General features: G+C 45.0%; 1 protein-coding gene across 5 annotated transcripts in view; it reads right to left on the minus strand.

The window, feature by feature from the left end:
* Positions 1-18,323, minus strand: part of lrba (LPS-responsive vesicle trafficking, beach and anchor containing) — a 359,744-nt gene that overhangs the window by 71,009 nt on the left and 270,412 nt on the right. For all 5 annotated transcript variants that reach the window (XM_080722061.1, XM_080722063.1, XM_080722062.1 and 2 more), the window contains one exon: positions 13,728-13,880. In XM_080722061.1, coding sequence (XP_080578187.1) covers positions 13,728-13,880 — 153 coding nt within the window. The remainder of the gene's footprint in view (positions 1-13,727; positions 13,881-18,323) is intronic.

Here is an 18,323-nt window from a genome sequence, read left to right on the forward strand (position 1 = left end):
GAGTTGACAAACTTCAGGGTAACAAGGCTTTCACAGGGGGGGTGAGAGGGTGGAGAGGTGCACGAGGCGTAGAGGTGGGGAAGGTGACTCGGCTCACACTAAAATGACATTCGTCTGTTAGCGTGCGGTGGCCATGTAGATGTTGATGGGACGGGGGGACGGGAGGAGTTGCCATGACAACAGCTGTCAGATCAGGCTATGTGAGAATTCAAGGTGCACTCAGGCGGTCAGCAGTGGTGGAATAAGTACTCTGATTACTTTAGTAGTACGTAAGTAGAAGAAGAAATTGCCACAATATAAAATGTATAAAACACTAAGCTAAATTGTGCTGTGTAAGGCGAGGCTAAGCTAGGCCAAGGCTAGCCTATCTCGGTCTCTCACCCACTCAGTCATTTGTGGGGGCTGGAAGGATCTCTTAGTGGTTAGCGACGGCTCACAACGGCGGTGTACCTCAGCTTGCACTTAAAATTCCTACAGTGGTTGGCCATTGTAACAGACAGTCCCCCCCCTGCATCTATATGACATTAATACGTACACTCTGAAAGTCCTACTTTATGAATGTACATATATCCTTTATCTAGTGTTGTATTCAAACTACGACACCCTTCATGCATTTATTCTGCATCGACAGGTATTCTAAGCTACAGTACTATGTATATAAAGATTAGTGTAGTAGTCCTTCATAGTTTAATTACAGTTGAAACCAAAATGCTGTGGCCTGTGAATCTACTACTGTAGCTAGCAGACCATTCCCTATGACAGCTGTAGAGAGATCAGAGGACACCCTGATTCTTCCTAACTATTCCTGGTAGGGATGGAGGTAATGGGGCAGAAGCGGTTCAACACATGAGCCATCCACAATGACCACTCCATCTGTACAGAACCTCCTGAGAAAATAAAATACCATTCAGGGCAGTGGTGGAAAAAATACTTGAGTAAAAGTATTAATACTGCAATGTAGAAATACTCTGTTAAGTAAAAGTCTGGAATTCAAAATATACTTGAGTAAAAGCACAAAGGTATTGGTATAATTTTTTTAACTTAAAGTAACAAAAGGAGAAAGTACTCATTATGCAGAATGTCATATTTCACAAGTTTTCAAACGTATAAAATGTATGCAAATATTTAGAAAATAGCCGATCTACAAACCCACAATGCATTGCAACACATTGTAAGCTTGGCCATTTTCAAATGGCCGAAATGTATAGGGTGGGAGTGGTTAATGTATGTTTTGTAATACTAATCAAAGTAAGTAACTAGTAACTAAAGTTTACAAATAATTGTAGTGGGGTAAAAGTAAAATATTTGCCTCTGAGATGTAGTGGAGTAGAAGTAAAAGTACTGAAAATTTGATATACTCCAGTAAAGTAAATTCAAAAAGCATTACGGTCGTCCCAGCCGGTGCCTGATCAGGGAGCACAGTGGGGATGAGAGGCGAATGTAAACAAGTGTGAACTGTGACCTGGTGTAGCTGGTGGGCCTGAGCCAGGGAGCTCTGACATCAGCGTGTGACGGGTGGGAAGAATGTGGGACCCAAGGAGCAGCCATCTCTCTGTCTTCTTCCCTGCACCTTTTTTTCTCCCTGCCTGTCGCTCTCCCTCATGCCTTGCGAGAGAGGGCGAGATCATGTAGCGACCTACAACTGGGTTGCACTTGCAACCTGGTCGGTAGTTTTCACCGACTGGGTCGCTAAATCTACCGACTGGGTCACTAAATATACCGACTGGGTCGCTAAATCTACCGACTGGGTCGCTAAATCTACCGACTGGGTCGCTAAATCTACCGACTGGGTCGCTAAATCTACCGACTGAGTCGCTAAATTTACCGACTGGGTCGCTAAATCTACCGACTGGGTCGCTAAATCTACCGACAGGGTCGCTTATCCACCGACCGGGCTGCTAACCCTAACCCTAACCCTAACCCTAACCCTAACCCAAACCCTAAATCACCGACCGGGTCGCTAACGCTAAATCTACCGACTGGGTTGCTAAATCTACCGACTGGGTCGCTAAATCTACCGACTGGGTCGCTAAATCTACCGACTGGGTCGGTAAATCACCGACTGGGTCGCTAAATCTACCGACTGGGTCGCTAAATCTACCGACTGGGTCGCTAAATCTACCGGCTGGGCCGGTAAATCACAGACTGGGTCGCTAAATCTACCGACTGGGTCGGTAGATTTAGCGACCCTACCGACTGGGTTGCTAAATCTACCGACTGGGTCACTAAATCTACCGACTGGGTCTGTAAATCACCGACTGGGTCGCTAAATCTACCGGCGACTGGGTCGCAAAATCTACCGACTGGGTCGCTAAATCTACCGACTGGGTCGCTAAATCTACCGACCGGGCCGGTAAATCGCCGACTGGGTTGCTAAATCTACCGAACGGGCCGCTAAATCACTGACCTGGTCCGGTCGGTGATTTTGCAGCCCGGTTGGTAGATTTAGCGACCCGGTCGGTAAATCTAGCGACCTGGTCGGTAGATTTAGCAACCCAGTCGGTAGATTTAGCGACCCAGTCGGTAGATTTAGCAACCCAGTCGGTAAATTTAGCGACCCAGTCGGTAGATTTAGCAACCCAGTCGGTAGATTTAGCGACCCAGTCGGTAGATTAGCGACCCAGTCGGTAGATTTAGCGACCCAGTCGGTAGATTTAGCGACCCAGTCGGTAGATTTAGCGACCCAGTTGGTAGATTTAGCGACCCAGTCGGTGAAAACTACCGACCAGGTTGCAACCCAGTTGTAGGTCGCTAAATGATCTCGCCCCTACTGTGCCTTGCAGCAACGCTCCAAACTACATTCATGAGATTCACGTTCGGGGCGGAGGGTAAAGTGTCTTCAAAGTGTCATTCTTTTTAAGTGTCTTTCAAATATCCATGTGATAAACTAACTTTAGTCCTAAATACCCCCCTCACACACACACACACACACACACACACACACACACACACACACACACACACACTTGATCATAACCTGCCAGGATAATGGCCTTGTCTGACATGTTGACACACTTGATGTAAGTGTGAGGAGCTGTCAGCATATGGAGTTGACAAACTTCAGGGTAACAAGGCTTTCACAGGGGGGGTGAGAGGGTGGAGAGGTGCACGAGGCGTAGAGGTGGGGAAGGTGACTCGGCTCACACTAAAATGACATTCGTCTGTTAGCGTGCGGTGGCCATGTAGATGTTGATGGGACGGGGGGACGGGAGGAGTTGCCATGACAACAGCTGTCAGATCAGGCTATGTGAGAATTCAAGGTGCACTCAGGCGGTCAGCAGTGGTGGAATAAGTACTCTGATTACTTTAGTAGTACGTAAGTAGAAGAAGAAATTGCCACAATATAAAATGTATAAAACAGGTCTTCATTTGTTAGTGTTGTACTCATACAGTATGTTTTGTACCAATTGTACTGAGCAATAGACTTCAGTAAATGTACTTAGTTACCGTCAACCACTGGCTGTCTTGGACAACAGCTAATGTGAGTTTTGTCTTGTTTATGTATTGGTCTAAAAAGGGCAAGTAAACTCAATTATCACCAAGACCTAAATGTAAAATCTTAACGATCATCGATCAACACTTACAGAGATTGTTATGGATGGCTCATCGTTAATCAATCATTTTTGCCAGGCTAATAACAGTATTGGTTCCAAATAAACGGCATGTTTTTCAGGCTGTGCTTTTGTGCTGTCACTCAACTGACTGCCCCACAGTTCCACATGAGCCCCGTCTCTCTCTCTCTCTGTCTGGCTCTGTGAGAGCCAGTTTAGCTGACATGCCTGTCACTACTTGGAATGGGCAGGCTCTTTAAAAAGGTGTGTGTGTGTGTGTGTGTGTGTGTGTGTGTGTGTGTGTGTGCGTGCGTGCGTGCGTGCGTGCGTGCGTGCGTGCGTATTTGTGTGTGTGTGTGTGTGTGTGTGTGTGTGTGTGTGTGTGTGTGTGTGTGTGTGTGTGTGTGTGCGTGCGTCTGTCAGCAGCACTCACAACAGGCCAGGTTAGTGAGAGGAACTAAACATTTGAAGTACAACTGACGTGAGATGTGATGTGAGACACAGGCTCTTTGCGGTTGAAAGGGCTTCCAACATTTGTCTGAATAAAGGAAGGTCATATATCTTAGAATAGATGTAACGTTAAGGGTGCTCAGGTATGTTTCAAATATAAACGACATTATATTCCATATTTCCTTTAACGACCAAACTTCAACATTATCTTAAAAACACAATAAACTTGGGGTACTATTACACACACTGACACATGGACCAACAAATGCATGCATACATGCACGTGCGCGCGCACTAACAAACAGACCCACTCACAAACACATAGCTGATCACCTGCTATCCCTGTAATGGTTAGCAGACAGAGAGGTGGAGAAGTGAAATGCAGTCATATGTGGTGGAATGCTGGGGAGCCTGACGGAGCCCAGAGATGTCTAGTTATCTGCTGCGAGGAGGGATCAACTTCTTAACCTCTCCTCCAGCCCCCTGCTAAAAACAACAAGCGGGCCCTGATCTCTGTGGCACACCGCAGCGAGACCCCCTCCATGTGCACGTCAGTGTGTGTGAGTGCGTGCTTGAGTGTGATGTGTGTGTGCGCTAGAGCAGGGGTCTTCACCGTTTTCAGGCCAAGGACCCCGAGAGAGAGACGAAGCAGGGACCCCCACAACCTTTTCATAAATTCCACATAGTTTCATTGTTTGACAGCACAATCATCAGTGTATTTTGGTTTCATGTCAATTTGTGTTTTCAGATATTTAACCACTTGAACCGTCAATACTTAATAAACTTGACCTTTCACTCTGTACTTAGTCTGCTCTTTTTCCCCTCTACACCAAACCTCTTTGCCAAAAATGGCCGATCTACAAGCTCACAAAGCCTTGCAGCGCCAAAAACTCAAGGCTGGTTTGGGGGCAAGTCCTTGCAACATACTAGCATCATGTCCAGGGGGTGTACTGGTACATCAAGCAGCCTCACGCTACAGAAACAGGAGATAGGCTCCTGCCCTATGGGCCTCATGGCTCGGCAGGGCTTACTTACTACAGAACTGGTTTGTGTCCAACAGGCCTGTTTCAAATCCCTACTAATCCTTCTCCATATCCTTAACCCATGTATTCAACATGGGGCTTACCAATCCTCAGTCAGAGGTCAACGCAAACAAAACAAGACAAACACAGACACACATACCTCCACATGCATACAAACAAGACATCTACAGATATGCACAAGCATTTCATTACAATAAATGTACAGAGTATTTCTACATTGCAGTATTGATACTTTTACTTACAGTAAGTAAAACATTTGAATACTTTTTCCACCACTGCAACATCCTAAGTCAAGAGGGACCAGAGTTACACCTTTTACTCACTAATGCCCACAGGTCGCCATGGGTACTTTTTGCTAACGTATCCGTTCAGGTGCATTCAGCACGTCAGGTTAAGTGTTGACCGCAAGCTGACGGACAGCCGAGCGGATGTGCAATGTTTCCCTATGGAGACACAAAGAGCCTGCTTTGTTCCCTATGGAGACACAAAGAGCCTCCTCAAATTATTCGCTTAGGAATGCGACAAAAACAAATATATCCTTGAATCCAACTCTCCATATGGGTGAGTAATCGATAAAATAAAAGTAACTTTGTGGGTGATCAATCCCTTTAAGGGTGGACCTCTGACCATATACAGACATTACAGAGTTCCCAATGCAGCTACGCCTAATATGGAGTGTGTTGTCTAACTTCAATGCATTCCATGACATCACATGCAAGCAAATCAGTCAGCTCCATATATAGGCACAAAAGGGGGCAGGCCCATATACAGTATGGGTATGTACAGTATTGATGACATCAGCAATGTCCATCTATGGGCATATTGGTCGGATCGGCGGTGCAATACGTATCAGGGCCACATAGTGGCCTGAACCTCTAGTATATTTATATGCCCTGGATGAGGCAGTTATAAAAGGACTAGTCAGCTGCCCTATTTTCCCAAGGGTTTGTATGGCAACTGATTGAATAGCACAGCTGAAGTTCCGCTGTGGGCTGATGGCACCTCAAGTGACCTCACAATATAAGGAACATGATGTCACTGTCGGGCAGAAACAATATAAGGAAAATTATGTCACTGTCGGGCAGAAACCTATGGTTGCTTGAGATGGTTTGGTAGAATTCATGGTTCAGGAGATACTGCATGGAGTTTATCCGTGCAAAAAGGAACCAAAACAAAGAGTGGAAAACAGTGACCTTCAGCAGCTCACACAATGGCTCCGTACCAACTAAAGTGAGGCACGCCGCCAGTAACACCTTGGTGTTCTGAGCCAACTCTCCCCCACCACACTGTTGGAAGCTCCCGTTGGGACGAAACCATTTAGATCACAGGGCTGCTCCTGGTTGACAGTAATGCTAATCTATTAACTTAAAAGAGTTTATCAAAAGCTATTTTCTCTTGTCGTCTATAAATGAGGTTATGGGTATGTAATGAACAAATTAACACCCAGCCTTTGTCCTTGCCCTAGTTTATCCAACCTCTGACAGGCAGCATCAGCAGCTACTAAGTCTGACACACCTTCCCTAAGTTGGGTATGCTCAGACAAAAGGTATGGCTGATAATCTAGTCAAGTTTATTTATAGAGCACATTTCATATGACAGGCTCCATGTGTGGACACAATGTGTGTCAAAAGTAGGCAAAGATTAAACATGACAAAACAAAATGGCAGTATGTTAAAAAGGAATAAGAACAAAACTAAAGGCTTGCAAAAAGAGCTGCTTTTTAAACGCTGACACTGTTGTTGCAGTTGTAAAATTATTTGTTTCACTGTGTTCATATATTTAGATTTTAGTAAATACTCATCCTGAATAAGCTGGAGTTGAGGTACTCCTGATTTGTCTGTCCAACAAAAAGTGCATTACAGTAGGCCTAATCAAGCCTACTGGAAATAAATAAAAGCATGAAGCAGCTTTTCAGAATCTGTCAGACTGTGAAAGAATTCATCTTACTTTATTCCTAAAGGTATATGCTTCTGGATGTTAACACATATGGTGCCAACCCCGAGTTTCCCGAGTTTGTATTGGTACTACCGCTGTACCAACCCCGAGTTTCCCGAGTTTGGGCCGTTTTTGAAAAAAAAAAAAAAGTTTTTTTTTTTTTTCAATTTTTTTTTCAAACATTTTTTTTGGACCTCCAGAAATGTATTAGGCATGATCGCGATCGCGAAATTGCATGTTTAACCCCCATACCAACTCATTCTTTCAAACATGGCAGCCATGTTTGTTTACATCTGAAGAAAACATAATGGCTGATAAATCATGAATGCCTGAACGGATTTCCAAGCGGATTTTTTTGTTTGAAAGCTGTGAACAGCATCTACACACGTGGTGCATCATCTAGGCATGGGCGTGCACTTTTTACACAATTGCACAATTACATGGAAGTCTATGGTAACCATGGCAACGCGAGACATTGAAGAGAAAAAATCATTGCAACATAAGATCAGCATCCAAAAATCACACCCAGGTTTCTGGCATGCTCACAAGGTTTTACTGACAGGGAGATAAAAGAAGATAATCTGGTATCCCAAAGCCTTGTGACTGATGCACCAAACAAATCTTAGCTTTAAAATAGATCGATCTATCGATCTGTCTGTCTGTCTGTCTGTCTGTCTGTCTCTCTCATTAATTTAATAAATAAACTACCAACGAGACAACTGTCATTCAGTATCTCTCAATACATATACAATATGAAATGTATGACCCCAAATTTTAAATCTGTTCTTTCACTGTGTTTATTTGTGTGTATGTCTGTTTGTTAAAGAAAACAAGGAAGCAATTTGATTTGAAAATATTCTGTGGGTGATAATACTAATATTTGAAACATCTTTAATAATATTGGTACCAACCTCTTAGGGGTGTTTTTGGTCATTGTATATTTGCACATACGTGAAATTTGTTCTCTGGATTTAGATTTACCCATCGTATAATCACTAGGAGCAGTGAGCAGCTATTGTGCATCGCTCGGGGAAAAAATTGGGCAAGGTTTCAGCCCCATCAGAGCCCCATCAACTTCTATTATATAATACATATATCAAAGCATATACATAGTGAAAACAAATACTACTTCCATGGCCCACGGTCACCCTGCAATAACGCTTAGGAGACCAGGTGTGCATAGGATATTTGCCACTGATCGGTCCAGTGGTTTACGTGATTACCTCCGGACAGACAGACACACATGGACGGAACGAACAGACATACAGCTTCTTATAGAATGCCCTGTCTCCTATAGAGCCAAGCCCTACAAATATTTTTTAATTTTCAAAATTGTCATGATTTGTTTTTACAGAGTTTCTTAGGGGCCTTCCCAGTGTAGAGGTCAGGGCACACGCCATTCTTGCGGAAGGTTATGAGTGCAAACCCTGTCTGGGGTTCTAAGGGGCATGCGGTTGCAACGGGTCCCTGATGGTTTCAGATATGAAGCCTGTCCTGGACAGGTGTCTACAGATGTAAAAACAGATGAGATGAGATTCAGGAAAAATTGTGTTTCACTTGTTATCCCAAACAGTTTCATCTTTTGGACCGCACTTTTTTCCTCTCGTTCGCTCTCACTCGCTCTCGCTCTCTCTCTCTCTCTCTCTCTCTCTCTCTGAACAAAACAAGCCAGCAGCATTTTGAGCACTGCCACAATCCTTTACTATGAGGGCCTTTTAATGGGCTTCCCAGATTGAGCTCTAATTAACTGTTAATCATCCAGGGCTCATAACCAGCGAGCAGACAGCAGGAGAGTGTGTGTGTGTGTGTGTGTGTGTGTGTGTGTGTGTGTGTGTGTGTGTGTGTGTGTGTGTGTGTGTGTGTGGGCACGCTTACATGCATAGCTCTGTCTTTTGTGTGTGTATGTGAGAGTGGGTGTGTGCATCCAAGCACTAGTAGTGAGTCAGTTCATGTGTGTGGGCCTGCACACACATGCTGTGTATCTGTGAGAGTGTGTGCCTACAGTATGTGTGTCTGTAGTCTCTGTACGTGTATGCACGCCATGTGTGTCTGAGTGTGTCTGTCTACGTGCGTGTTCTCTCCCGCTGTCAGTGTTGCTGGGCCATTAGCAGCACACAGCTAAAGAGAAGCCAAACAGCCCATTAACTCCTTCCCTCTCTCTCTCTCTGCAGTACCCTGGTTGCCAGCTGACACCCTCTAATGCCAGCTATCTGTCACACAGAGAGACCCGTCCGCCCACGCATCCCTCTCTCTTCTCTTCCCTTCTTATCCTCCCTTTAATCCTCCGCTCTCCGTCGTCTGCTACTTCCTCTCGCTTTCTCTATGTCTGTCTGTCTGTCTGTCTGTCTGTCTGCCTTATCTGTGTGAAACTCCGTAGTGCATTTGGAGTTCTCTCAAAATGTGATGTTATGTGGGGGAGACGATGCCATTACAAGCTGAGGTTCATACTGTATAGACTACAGAAATGATCTCAAATCCACATGTACGTGACCACCACTGTGAGTGTGTGTGTGTGTGTGTGTGTGTGTGTGTGTGTGTGTGTGTGTGTGTGTGTGTGTGTGTGTGTGTGTGTGTGTGTGTGTGTGTGTGTGTGTGTGTGTGTGTGTGTGTGTGTGTGTGCGCGGTGTGTGTGTGGAGGGGGAGACAACACAATGCACATGCTACACAGTCTCTGTGATTGTTTCGATAGACTGAGTGTTGGAGTGCTCGTTACACACCCTCCAGCTGCCCGGACCTTGGATCAATAGCACCGGATTTGCACACAGTAGGACATGAAACAAAAGACCAGAGGTCTATCGATCTCAGCACTGTAACCAGCAGGTGTGGATACATGCACTTACTCACACGTGATGCGTGCGTGGGTGTTTAAATGACACCCGATTTATACTTGGTTGCTTATTGCGTAGATCGGCTATATTCAATGTGCGACCCTGGCGACCAACTAAGCATAAATCACACTTCACCTCTGCAGCATGAGAATAAGGCACACCACCAAGGGAATTAGTGGGCGCAGGATTGAAGTTCTCTGCCTTTATTTTCTCATTGTAATATATTTCCTGGAAACGGCATCCTTATCTTTCCCATTTCATCCACTGGCGGTTCTCTCTTGCCCAGTCATTCTACAATCACAGCAATGCAGCTCAGCCTCATGTGATAATAGTGATAATGAAGGTGAATCAGGTGTGCGCTGCGCTCTCTGTTGATTCATATCATCTGACTGAAGGTGAAATACACACACAGTATGGTTAGCAAGCAGCACACATTGTTACAGTATGTCTTATATGAGTTGTACTACAACCACCTTGGTACTACTAATAATAATGGATTGCATTTTTATAGCGCTTTTCTAAGCAAGTTGCAAACTCAAAGCGCAGCCATTGGGAAGTGAAGCGGCGAACAGTCAAGGCCAGCCTTACTTCCCAAATTCACACACCAATGGTGGCAACTGGCGAGCTAACACCATTGGAGGCAATGCGGGGTTCAGTGTCTTGCCCAAAGGCACTTCGACATGTTGACAGGAGGAGCCGGGATTTGAACACCTAACCTACGGGGCATTGGCCAACCTGCTCTACCTCCTGAGCCACAGCCGCCCCACTAGGTGCACAGATAATAGGACAAACGTTATTTTGTCAGATGGAACGCCTGGCTGGCACCACAGACAATTTTTAATTCGCTCAAACCGTTAACTACGCGAGTATTGTTTTTGTAGGATGCAAAACGCGGCTTGTGATTGCCTGAGACTGGAGTAGGGAGCCACTTGGACCGCGTACGAGGCTGGCGTAGACATGTCGGAGGCACCCAAACTGGGGGACATGATTCTTGAGCTGAGTCGGCTAAACGTTTGACATGGCGACTCGCGGTGCCTCTGGTGGCTCAAGTCCAGTTCAGACGCAGAACCTCTGTCGCTTCTGCCGAAAACAAGCATTCCCTTACGTCTCACCTCTTACAGAAACAAAAGTAGCTTACAGTACATACATGCGAGCTCGTACATCTGTTATTTCAATGGGTTTAATGGGTTAACACAGTGTTTTTTTCTGGATACTGTGTGTACAGCATAGTGCAGCAGAGCTATAACAACCAAAGGACAGCCATGGCTACACTTTGGTAGGTTTTTGGGATCACATAATACTAATCTAAATTAGCGGTGACATTTTTCTTCCACGCTTTCTGCATCTCCTATCAGCACACACTATTTTCAGGCCAGTAAATCAGACTCAGTGCTTCAGCACCACTGATATGCCATGTTATGATTATGGTTTGTCGACGCCAAAAGTGTAAAGCTGCACAATGAATATTGCTGTCCCAAGTACAATGACAGCATGCCAAAAAAACAACACACACGCACATGTACACGCACACGCACACGCGCACACGCACACGCACACGCACACGCACACGCACACACACACACACACACACAATACCCCCTCCCAGCCAGGACTAGACTACACTGACAGCCATAGAGAGAGAGTTGTGGGGTGTGATTAATGGGAGGGGGGCTGGCCATATCAGTGGACTGATTATCAGAGCGCCACCATTAGATCAGGTCACAGGGCCTCATCAGCACCCATTACTACTGGACACACAGTCTGGATTCACTCACAAATACATCATGCGACTACAGTATATGTTTGCAGGTAAAGGATATGAAGCGGGAATTATAAACCAGTTATTGCCGACCAAGCAGTCCGATTGAAATAGGCTCTCATGCCGTGCTCAGCATGAGCACACGTTCATGCTCATCAACGTTCTCAAATGAGAACAGCCTAATCACAAGAGAAATATTACTCCACCGCTGGTCAGCCTTGATGTTGTCTGACGTCTGATGGAGATCTGTGAGGCTCAAAAAGTCACGTCCACGGTGTAAAGGAATCAAAATAAATGTTGAACCTTTGGGGCATGATCCAGTGTGCAGACCTTGTTTTTCTTATCCAGCTTGATGTTGAACAGTGGATTTGAAGTGGTTATAACCTGTACAAGACGACACATCAAATTCAGCCTAGGGCTAAAACCATCTGATTGGAGGCAAAGATCAGATTTATATCTCTAGAATCAAAACCAAACACAGGAGAGATGGGAGAGATTTTTCGACACAAAGAATTTCCTTCCTTTCAATTGTCCCATACCTTTCAGTTAAATTTTTTCTTTTAGAAAATAGGAGATCTTTCCATTCTAGTGAAACAAACCTTTTTTTTTTTTAAGATTTGTTTTTGTCCTTTTTTATGGCTTTATTGATAGGACAGTAGACTGACAGGAAATGGGGGGAGAGATGGGGAGTGACACGCGGAAAAGGTCTTCTGGATCGGGAATCGAACCAGCGACGCCGCCAAGGATCCATGCCTATGTGGCAATGCCTAAGTGGTATGCGCCTGGACCAGTAGGCCATCGTGTGCCCCAGTGAAACAAACCTTTGGAGAGCTAAAGACAGACCACAGATACAAGAGGAGACGATTCCATCCCAAACCAGGAGGTCGCACACATTCTCCAGGACGGTTCCTATCACCTTATCTCTCCACACACAAGTTCTAGTTTCCGTGTACACTTCCACATTTGTCCTTTGGAGTCTCAGCGCAGTTCAGGGTAATTTCACAAACTTTTTGGGAGATAAGGGGCTACAAATAGCCATAACAAAGTACTTCAGCAAGGGAAGCAGACACAACAGTAACTCTAGGTCTATCTGGTGCTGTTTGACCTTCTACAGCACAGCAAGGTAATCTGATCTAGAGGGGTATCTTGACTTCCCGACGGGCGTATGGAAGAGGAGAGAACGTCTGCAATGAAAATATGACAAGTGGTTCTGACAACAAGCCACAGGCACACAGAGGATCGGAGCGTTGGGGGCTGAGAGGGCAAAGAGGAAAGATCAGACACTGGATACTGCATCATCCTGCTACACACACAAACACAAATATACTCACACTTACATGTGCAGACACTCATGTGCCCATGACCCCTAGATGCACACACATGCGTTTTGGACAGAAAATATGGACATGCTGCGTGCACACTCACGGTCTCACGCACTCACACTCACACACACACACACACACACACACACACACACACACACACACACACACACACACACACACACACACACACACACAGTGACGTTAGATTGCTTTCGCAGCAGAGCGGTCAGAGTGGTGGGGCATGTCGAAGGAACAGGAGGCTCAGGTAACAGGAAGAGATGTGAGACGAACAGGAAATAACACTGTCTGTTTGCATTAGCATTTCCTGCTAAGCTAGCACAGAGGAAGGAGGGGGTTCTGACAGACTTCAGACAGCCCAGGTCTGGATGACATATGAGGAAGACCGAGAGAAGTGTGTGTGTGTGTGTGTGCGTTGCTGCTGAGGAGTCTATATTTCATTCAAGATTGTGCGTGAGTGTGCTCGCGCACGAAATGTGAGAGTAGGTCAACGTGATTAGATACTTAGCGTGGGCCGGGCCTAAAAATGTATCCTAATTTGTCGGGCCGGGCCTTGGGCTCGGACTCAATGAAAAAAATAATATGATTTCTATTATAATTTTATTCAATTTCTGTCTGAACCCGACCCGACCCGAGGTTTTTCGAGTTGGACCTGCCCAGTTATGGCCCAATTAGGGCTGGCTGGGCCTTCATTTTCAGGCCTGTTGAGAACTCTAGTGTATGGCCTGCACCTTTTTACAGTATTGAGCATATGTGTGAATATTTAGCCATATTTACACAGCTCAGGATTTGACAGTGTATGTCTGCATGTCTCCTACCAGTCGGTTGATGCGGACGAACTCCTCTGGGCTCTTTGCCCACAGAGGAAGCTCTACGTCGGACACCACTGTCCCATCCTCCATCACCCCCAGGTTGTAGTTGTTGGCATTGACAAACATCTCTGGGAGGTAGAAGAACTCTGGAATCAGCTCCTGTATGAGACAACGCAGGAGGAATGGGGTGTTAAATGGTTTAGTAGTGCATCTGCAACGGTGGCACAAACTGTACAACAGGGGTCTTCAACGTTTTCAGGCCAAGGACCCCTTAGCTCTGAGAGAGATGAAACAGGTACCCCCACTACATATCGTATAAAATTGTTTTGCAGATTAATGTACATGGATTATACCAGTTTAGACTTGACAGCACTATCATCTGTGTATGTTGGATTAATGTGTATTTTCATATTTAACCACTTGAACTGTCAATAACTACTAGTCTGCTCTTCTTTTCCCTCTAATCCAAACTTCTGTTCCAAAAAATAGCCGATCTACAAGCTCACAACGCCTCGCAGCGCGAGGTGTTGTGAGCTTGTAGATCTGCTTTTTTTTGGCTAATGTTCCACTAAGAATGCTAGGGTTCAAGACACAAAGATTTGGAGGACCCCTTGTAGTAATTCTGAGGACCCCTGGACCGCCTGTTGAAGACCTCTGTTGTACACACACTACGTAAAGTGTGTATGAACAAGAAAAAAAGAAAAGTGTATGAACAACTCTTTGTTCCATCCAGACAAGCTAACACAAAATGTTCCCCCTACTCTTTTTGCAACAACAAAAAAAGCTTCCTCTTCTAACTTTTCGCGTGATGTAGTTTGGAATCTATGACACTTGCGATTAAACTTCAGAATGACTGGGCTATGATCTTTATGAGAATGAAGCACTCATAAGACTGAACCCACAGTTTAATAGAATCCACAAACCTCCCCTCCAGTAAGAGGGAGAATTGTTTTGCTTTGGAGAGAAGAAACTGTCAAGGGCCTTGAGAAACAGATGATAACAGGCAGATAAGAGAACGAGGACGCGAGACGGAGGACAATTTAGACTAGAGAATGAGAGTTAATTAACAAGAGTGAAAAAATACTTATGTAAAGTAAATCTATAATTAATTTACAGATAAGGTTCAAAATGTGTCTTTGTACGTGTGTGTGCATTTGTGTGGATAGTCACTGTCATTGTGCACATTTGTGTGTGCATTTGTATGATTTTTTTAATGCCTTTATTGGTAGTGAAGTGAAGCAGACAGGAAATGGGGAGAGAGAGATGGGGAGTGACACGCAGCAAAGGCCATCGGGATCGGGACTCAAACCTGCAATGCGTCAGGCTACACTGGAGCCTTGGTGCCCGGACCGCTAGTCCAGCAGTCCGGCTCACACAGTAAAGTATGTGTGCGCATTTATGTGGATATTCACTGTCATTGTGCATATGTGTACCGTGTGTGTGTGTGTGTGTGTGTGTGTGTGTGTGTGTGTGTGTGTGTGTGTGTGTGTGTGTGTGTGTGTGTGTGTGCGTGTGTGTGTGTGTGTGTGTGTGTGTGTGTGTATACAGAGTATGTGTATTTAGCAGACAGACATGTCAGTGTGCTATTGAAATGACACACTGCTACTGCACATCAGACGCTTTATTAGATGGCAAACCCTCCAAGCGTGCCTTTGGGTGCCTCAAGATACTTCTGGTCTAGCAATTGTCTAATAGTATTTCTTTTTTTTTTAATTCATTTCCACAAATAGACACACAAAAAACCTTGACACAGTGAGACACATTCCTTTCCCCCGCAAGGCCGCAACTATGATGATTTCATCCTGCTGTATCCAAACAATGTCTTCCTCGCAGTGGAGGCCGAGGACGGAGGACCTCGTCTGAGATATGACAGTGAACGCGGCCTGCTCGTGTTTAACCATTCTCCATTTTTAACAAAGCGGAACTCCTCTGAGTGGCGAACCCCAGCATAAACACTGGAAGATTGAGTTTGAGCAAAACAATATGCTGATAAATCCGTAGCATCCCCCCGGGCGCGCACCGCGCTGGTGTCATTGTTTGTGTGTGGGCATGCTGGGGCGGCTGGCGAGGCTCCTGAATGTAAGCACATGCTGAGCAATCTCAGTTTCTTGGCCGCCGCTTCCTCTGCTGCATAACAAAGACAGTGGAGAGCACAGAAAGTAAATTGTGTTCTTAATTGCGTACATCATGCCTTGTAATACACGCTGCTTTGCCCGTCAGCTAAACACGTGTCAAGCATGAAGCATGACTTCATCCTCACGCCGGCAGTGAGCCGGGCGAAGGCAGAAGATTTGTGTACGAAATGGGGCACTCTTATTGCGGAATATGATGTTCATATATCATGTGTATATACATATGTGAGACTAGCATAATAACTTGAGGTTTTTATGGTATGGGCCCTCGAGGCCGAGCCCTCTAGAAGAGGGTCTGTCTGTGTGTCCGTGTCCACAGCCAATCTCAAACCACTGCACCGATCAGTGCCAAATGTGTCTTCCTTGGCCTACCAGTAGGCCAAGGAAGTAAATATCTTCAACGTTTTTCACATAATCATAAAGGGAAATCAATATACACTTGGTGGGCCAGCAGAGGTCATGGTGGATTCAGTTGTAAAACCACTGTTTTTTTTTTGTTTTTTTTTTACCATTCGATTTAGTTTTTTTAACCATTAGATTTTAACTCTTATTGTGCCAATCCCGAACTAGTTCGGCTTTATTTGGACCTTATCAGGGTGCCGATCCCGAACTAGTTCGGCTTTTAAAAAATCTGTCATCTGTTTACACGGCCCGCGAGAACGTCGCGCCGCCGATATTTACCATCCACTCCAATGCAATCAAGGATCTTTAGAGCTCATTTTCTCTGTTCCATGCATATCCATGAGGTGTGCAAGGTTTAATCATGGCTAAATCGCTGCATTCTTCTAAAATGCTTGGTAGCCAATAGCTAACTTCAAGCTAACTTCATCCTGTTCCTGTGCATGCACAAAGGAAAGTGTTCAGGCGCGTCATGGCTGCGCACGGCTTGTGCATATACAGCGCTTGTCTATCGTGGATTCTATGGCCATTGGGCGCCCTCTAGTGGTGAAAAGGTGGCACTGAAAGGGTTAAAGGTCCAATGGTTTACATAGGCCAAACGACAATGAATAAACATTAGGCATTGGTGTTCATAAAGCAGAATGAAAGAGGATTTCCAACACTGAGGATTGTCCGCATGTCAAGGAAGAGATGTAAGATTTAGTCAACGACAAGAAACAGATGCCCTATATACAGTAATAAGTGGAAAATCCTTGCTCAGATGAAGACACACCTGTGTTGTGTAGATATTGCTTCTGTGGCGGTCACTTCATATATTTATTCTCTAGGTGACTAACTTAGCTCTTAGTAGGTGACTAACTTTTAGTCTAGTAGTGACACTACTACACCAACAGATAACTTAGTCTAGTAGTGACACTACTACACCAACAGATACAGTACATGATTAGTTAACTGTATTTTCCGTATCCTTGGCCTGGAAGCAGTTTGTTTAGGTCAGTAACGTTTCTAAACATGTAAGGTAATCTCACAGTTTAATATATGATGGGGACGACTAAAAAAAACATTTTCCATACGCCATATCCTGCTCTAAAATCAGGAGACATCTGTTTGTCCTTCTGAATAAGTTTGTCTCCTCAGTAGTTTAACTTTAACCAATCGACGTGAAGTTGCACACAGGCATTGGCCATTGCCATATAAAGACAAAACAGTGACTTTGGCCATTTTTCACTGTACCCAATAGTGGACCTGGCTTCGGGGCTGCACGCACGCATGCACGTTTCGAAAAGCTTTATACTTTGTCCCTGATATAACCTGTATAACGTTACATCGCAATGTGACATAGCTCTGTTTAACACAATGCTGTACCCCCTACTTTCCCCATTCTTTTCTTGCGTTCGGCAATGTAAACGTATGTTTTCTCATGCCAATAAAGCTCCATTGAATTGAATTGACGGTAGAAGTGCTGACTGCAAAGGTTGAGGGTCTGGAAGTGAGAGCAGCTGGCACACTGACATCAGAGATGACCAGACCGCAGTAACAAAACAACACATTAAGCTGACATGACCTAAAATAACTAGGACACGGCCGTGAGAACTCCTCCTGATAAAAACCTGTCCATGTACGCAGGGGCGTCACAAGGGGGGGAAAAGTGGGACTGAGTTACTAGGGCCCAAGGTGTAGGGGCCTTCATTATTTTATACTTTAGCTATTGAAAAATAGCAGATATACAAGCTCACAGCGCTGCACCAAGTGCAGCGCTATTTTTCAATAGTTAAAGCACAAAAATATGAGTAAATCCTTGTACCCGGGGCCCAGAATTTGGTGTGACACCCCTGGGTGGAGGTGTTCGATTTATCAGTTTATCTACACCGGCAGTATCTTATCTACCTCTCATCAGTGGGGAAGAGGAGAAGAAAGTCTAATCAAATGAGCAAGCAAACACACTGGGCTTAAAACAACACGCCACTTCCTCACTTCAGAAAGCCCTCCAACTCTACAAGCGCTGACCTGAGAGTGGAGGTCAGGCTCTTAACAAGGCCTGGGGCTTCACCGAACTCCTCTGTAAATATGG

This window comes from Nannobrachium achirus (assembly GCF_963921795.1).
Source record: "Nannobrachium achirus genome assembly, chromosome: 3".
Classification (NCBI taxonomy): Eukaryota; Metazoa; Chordata; class Actinopteri; order Myctophiformes; family Myctophidae; genus Nannobrachium; species Nannobrachium achirus.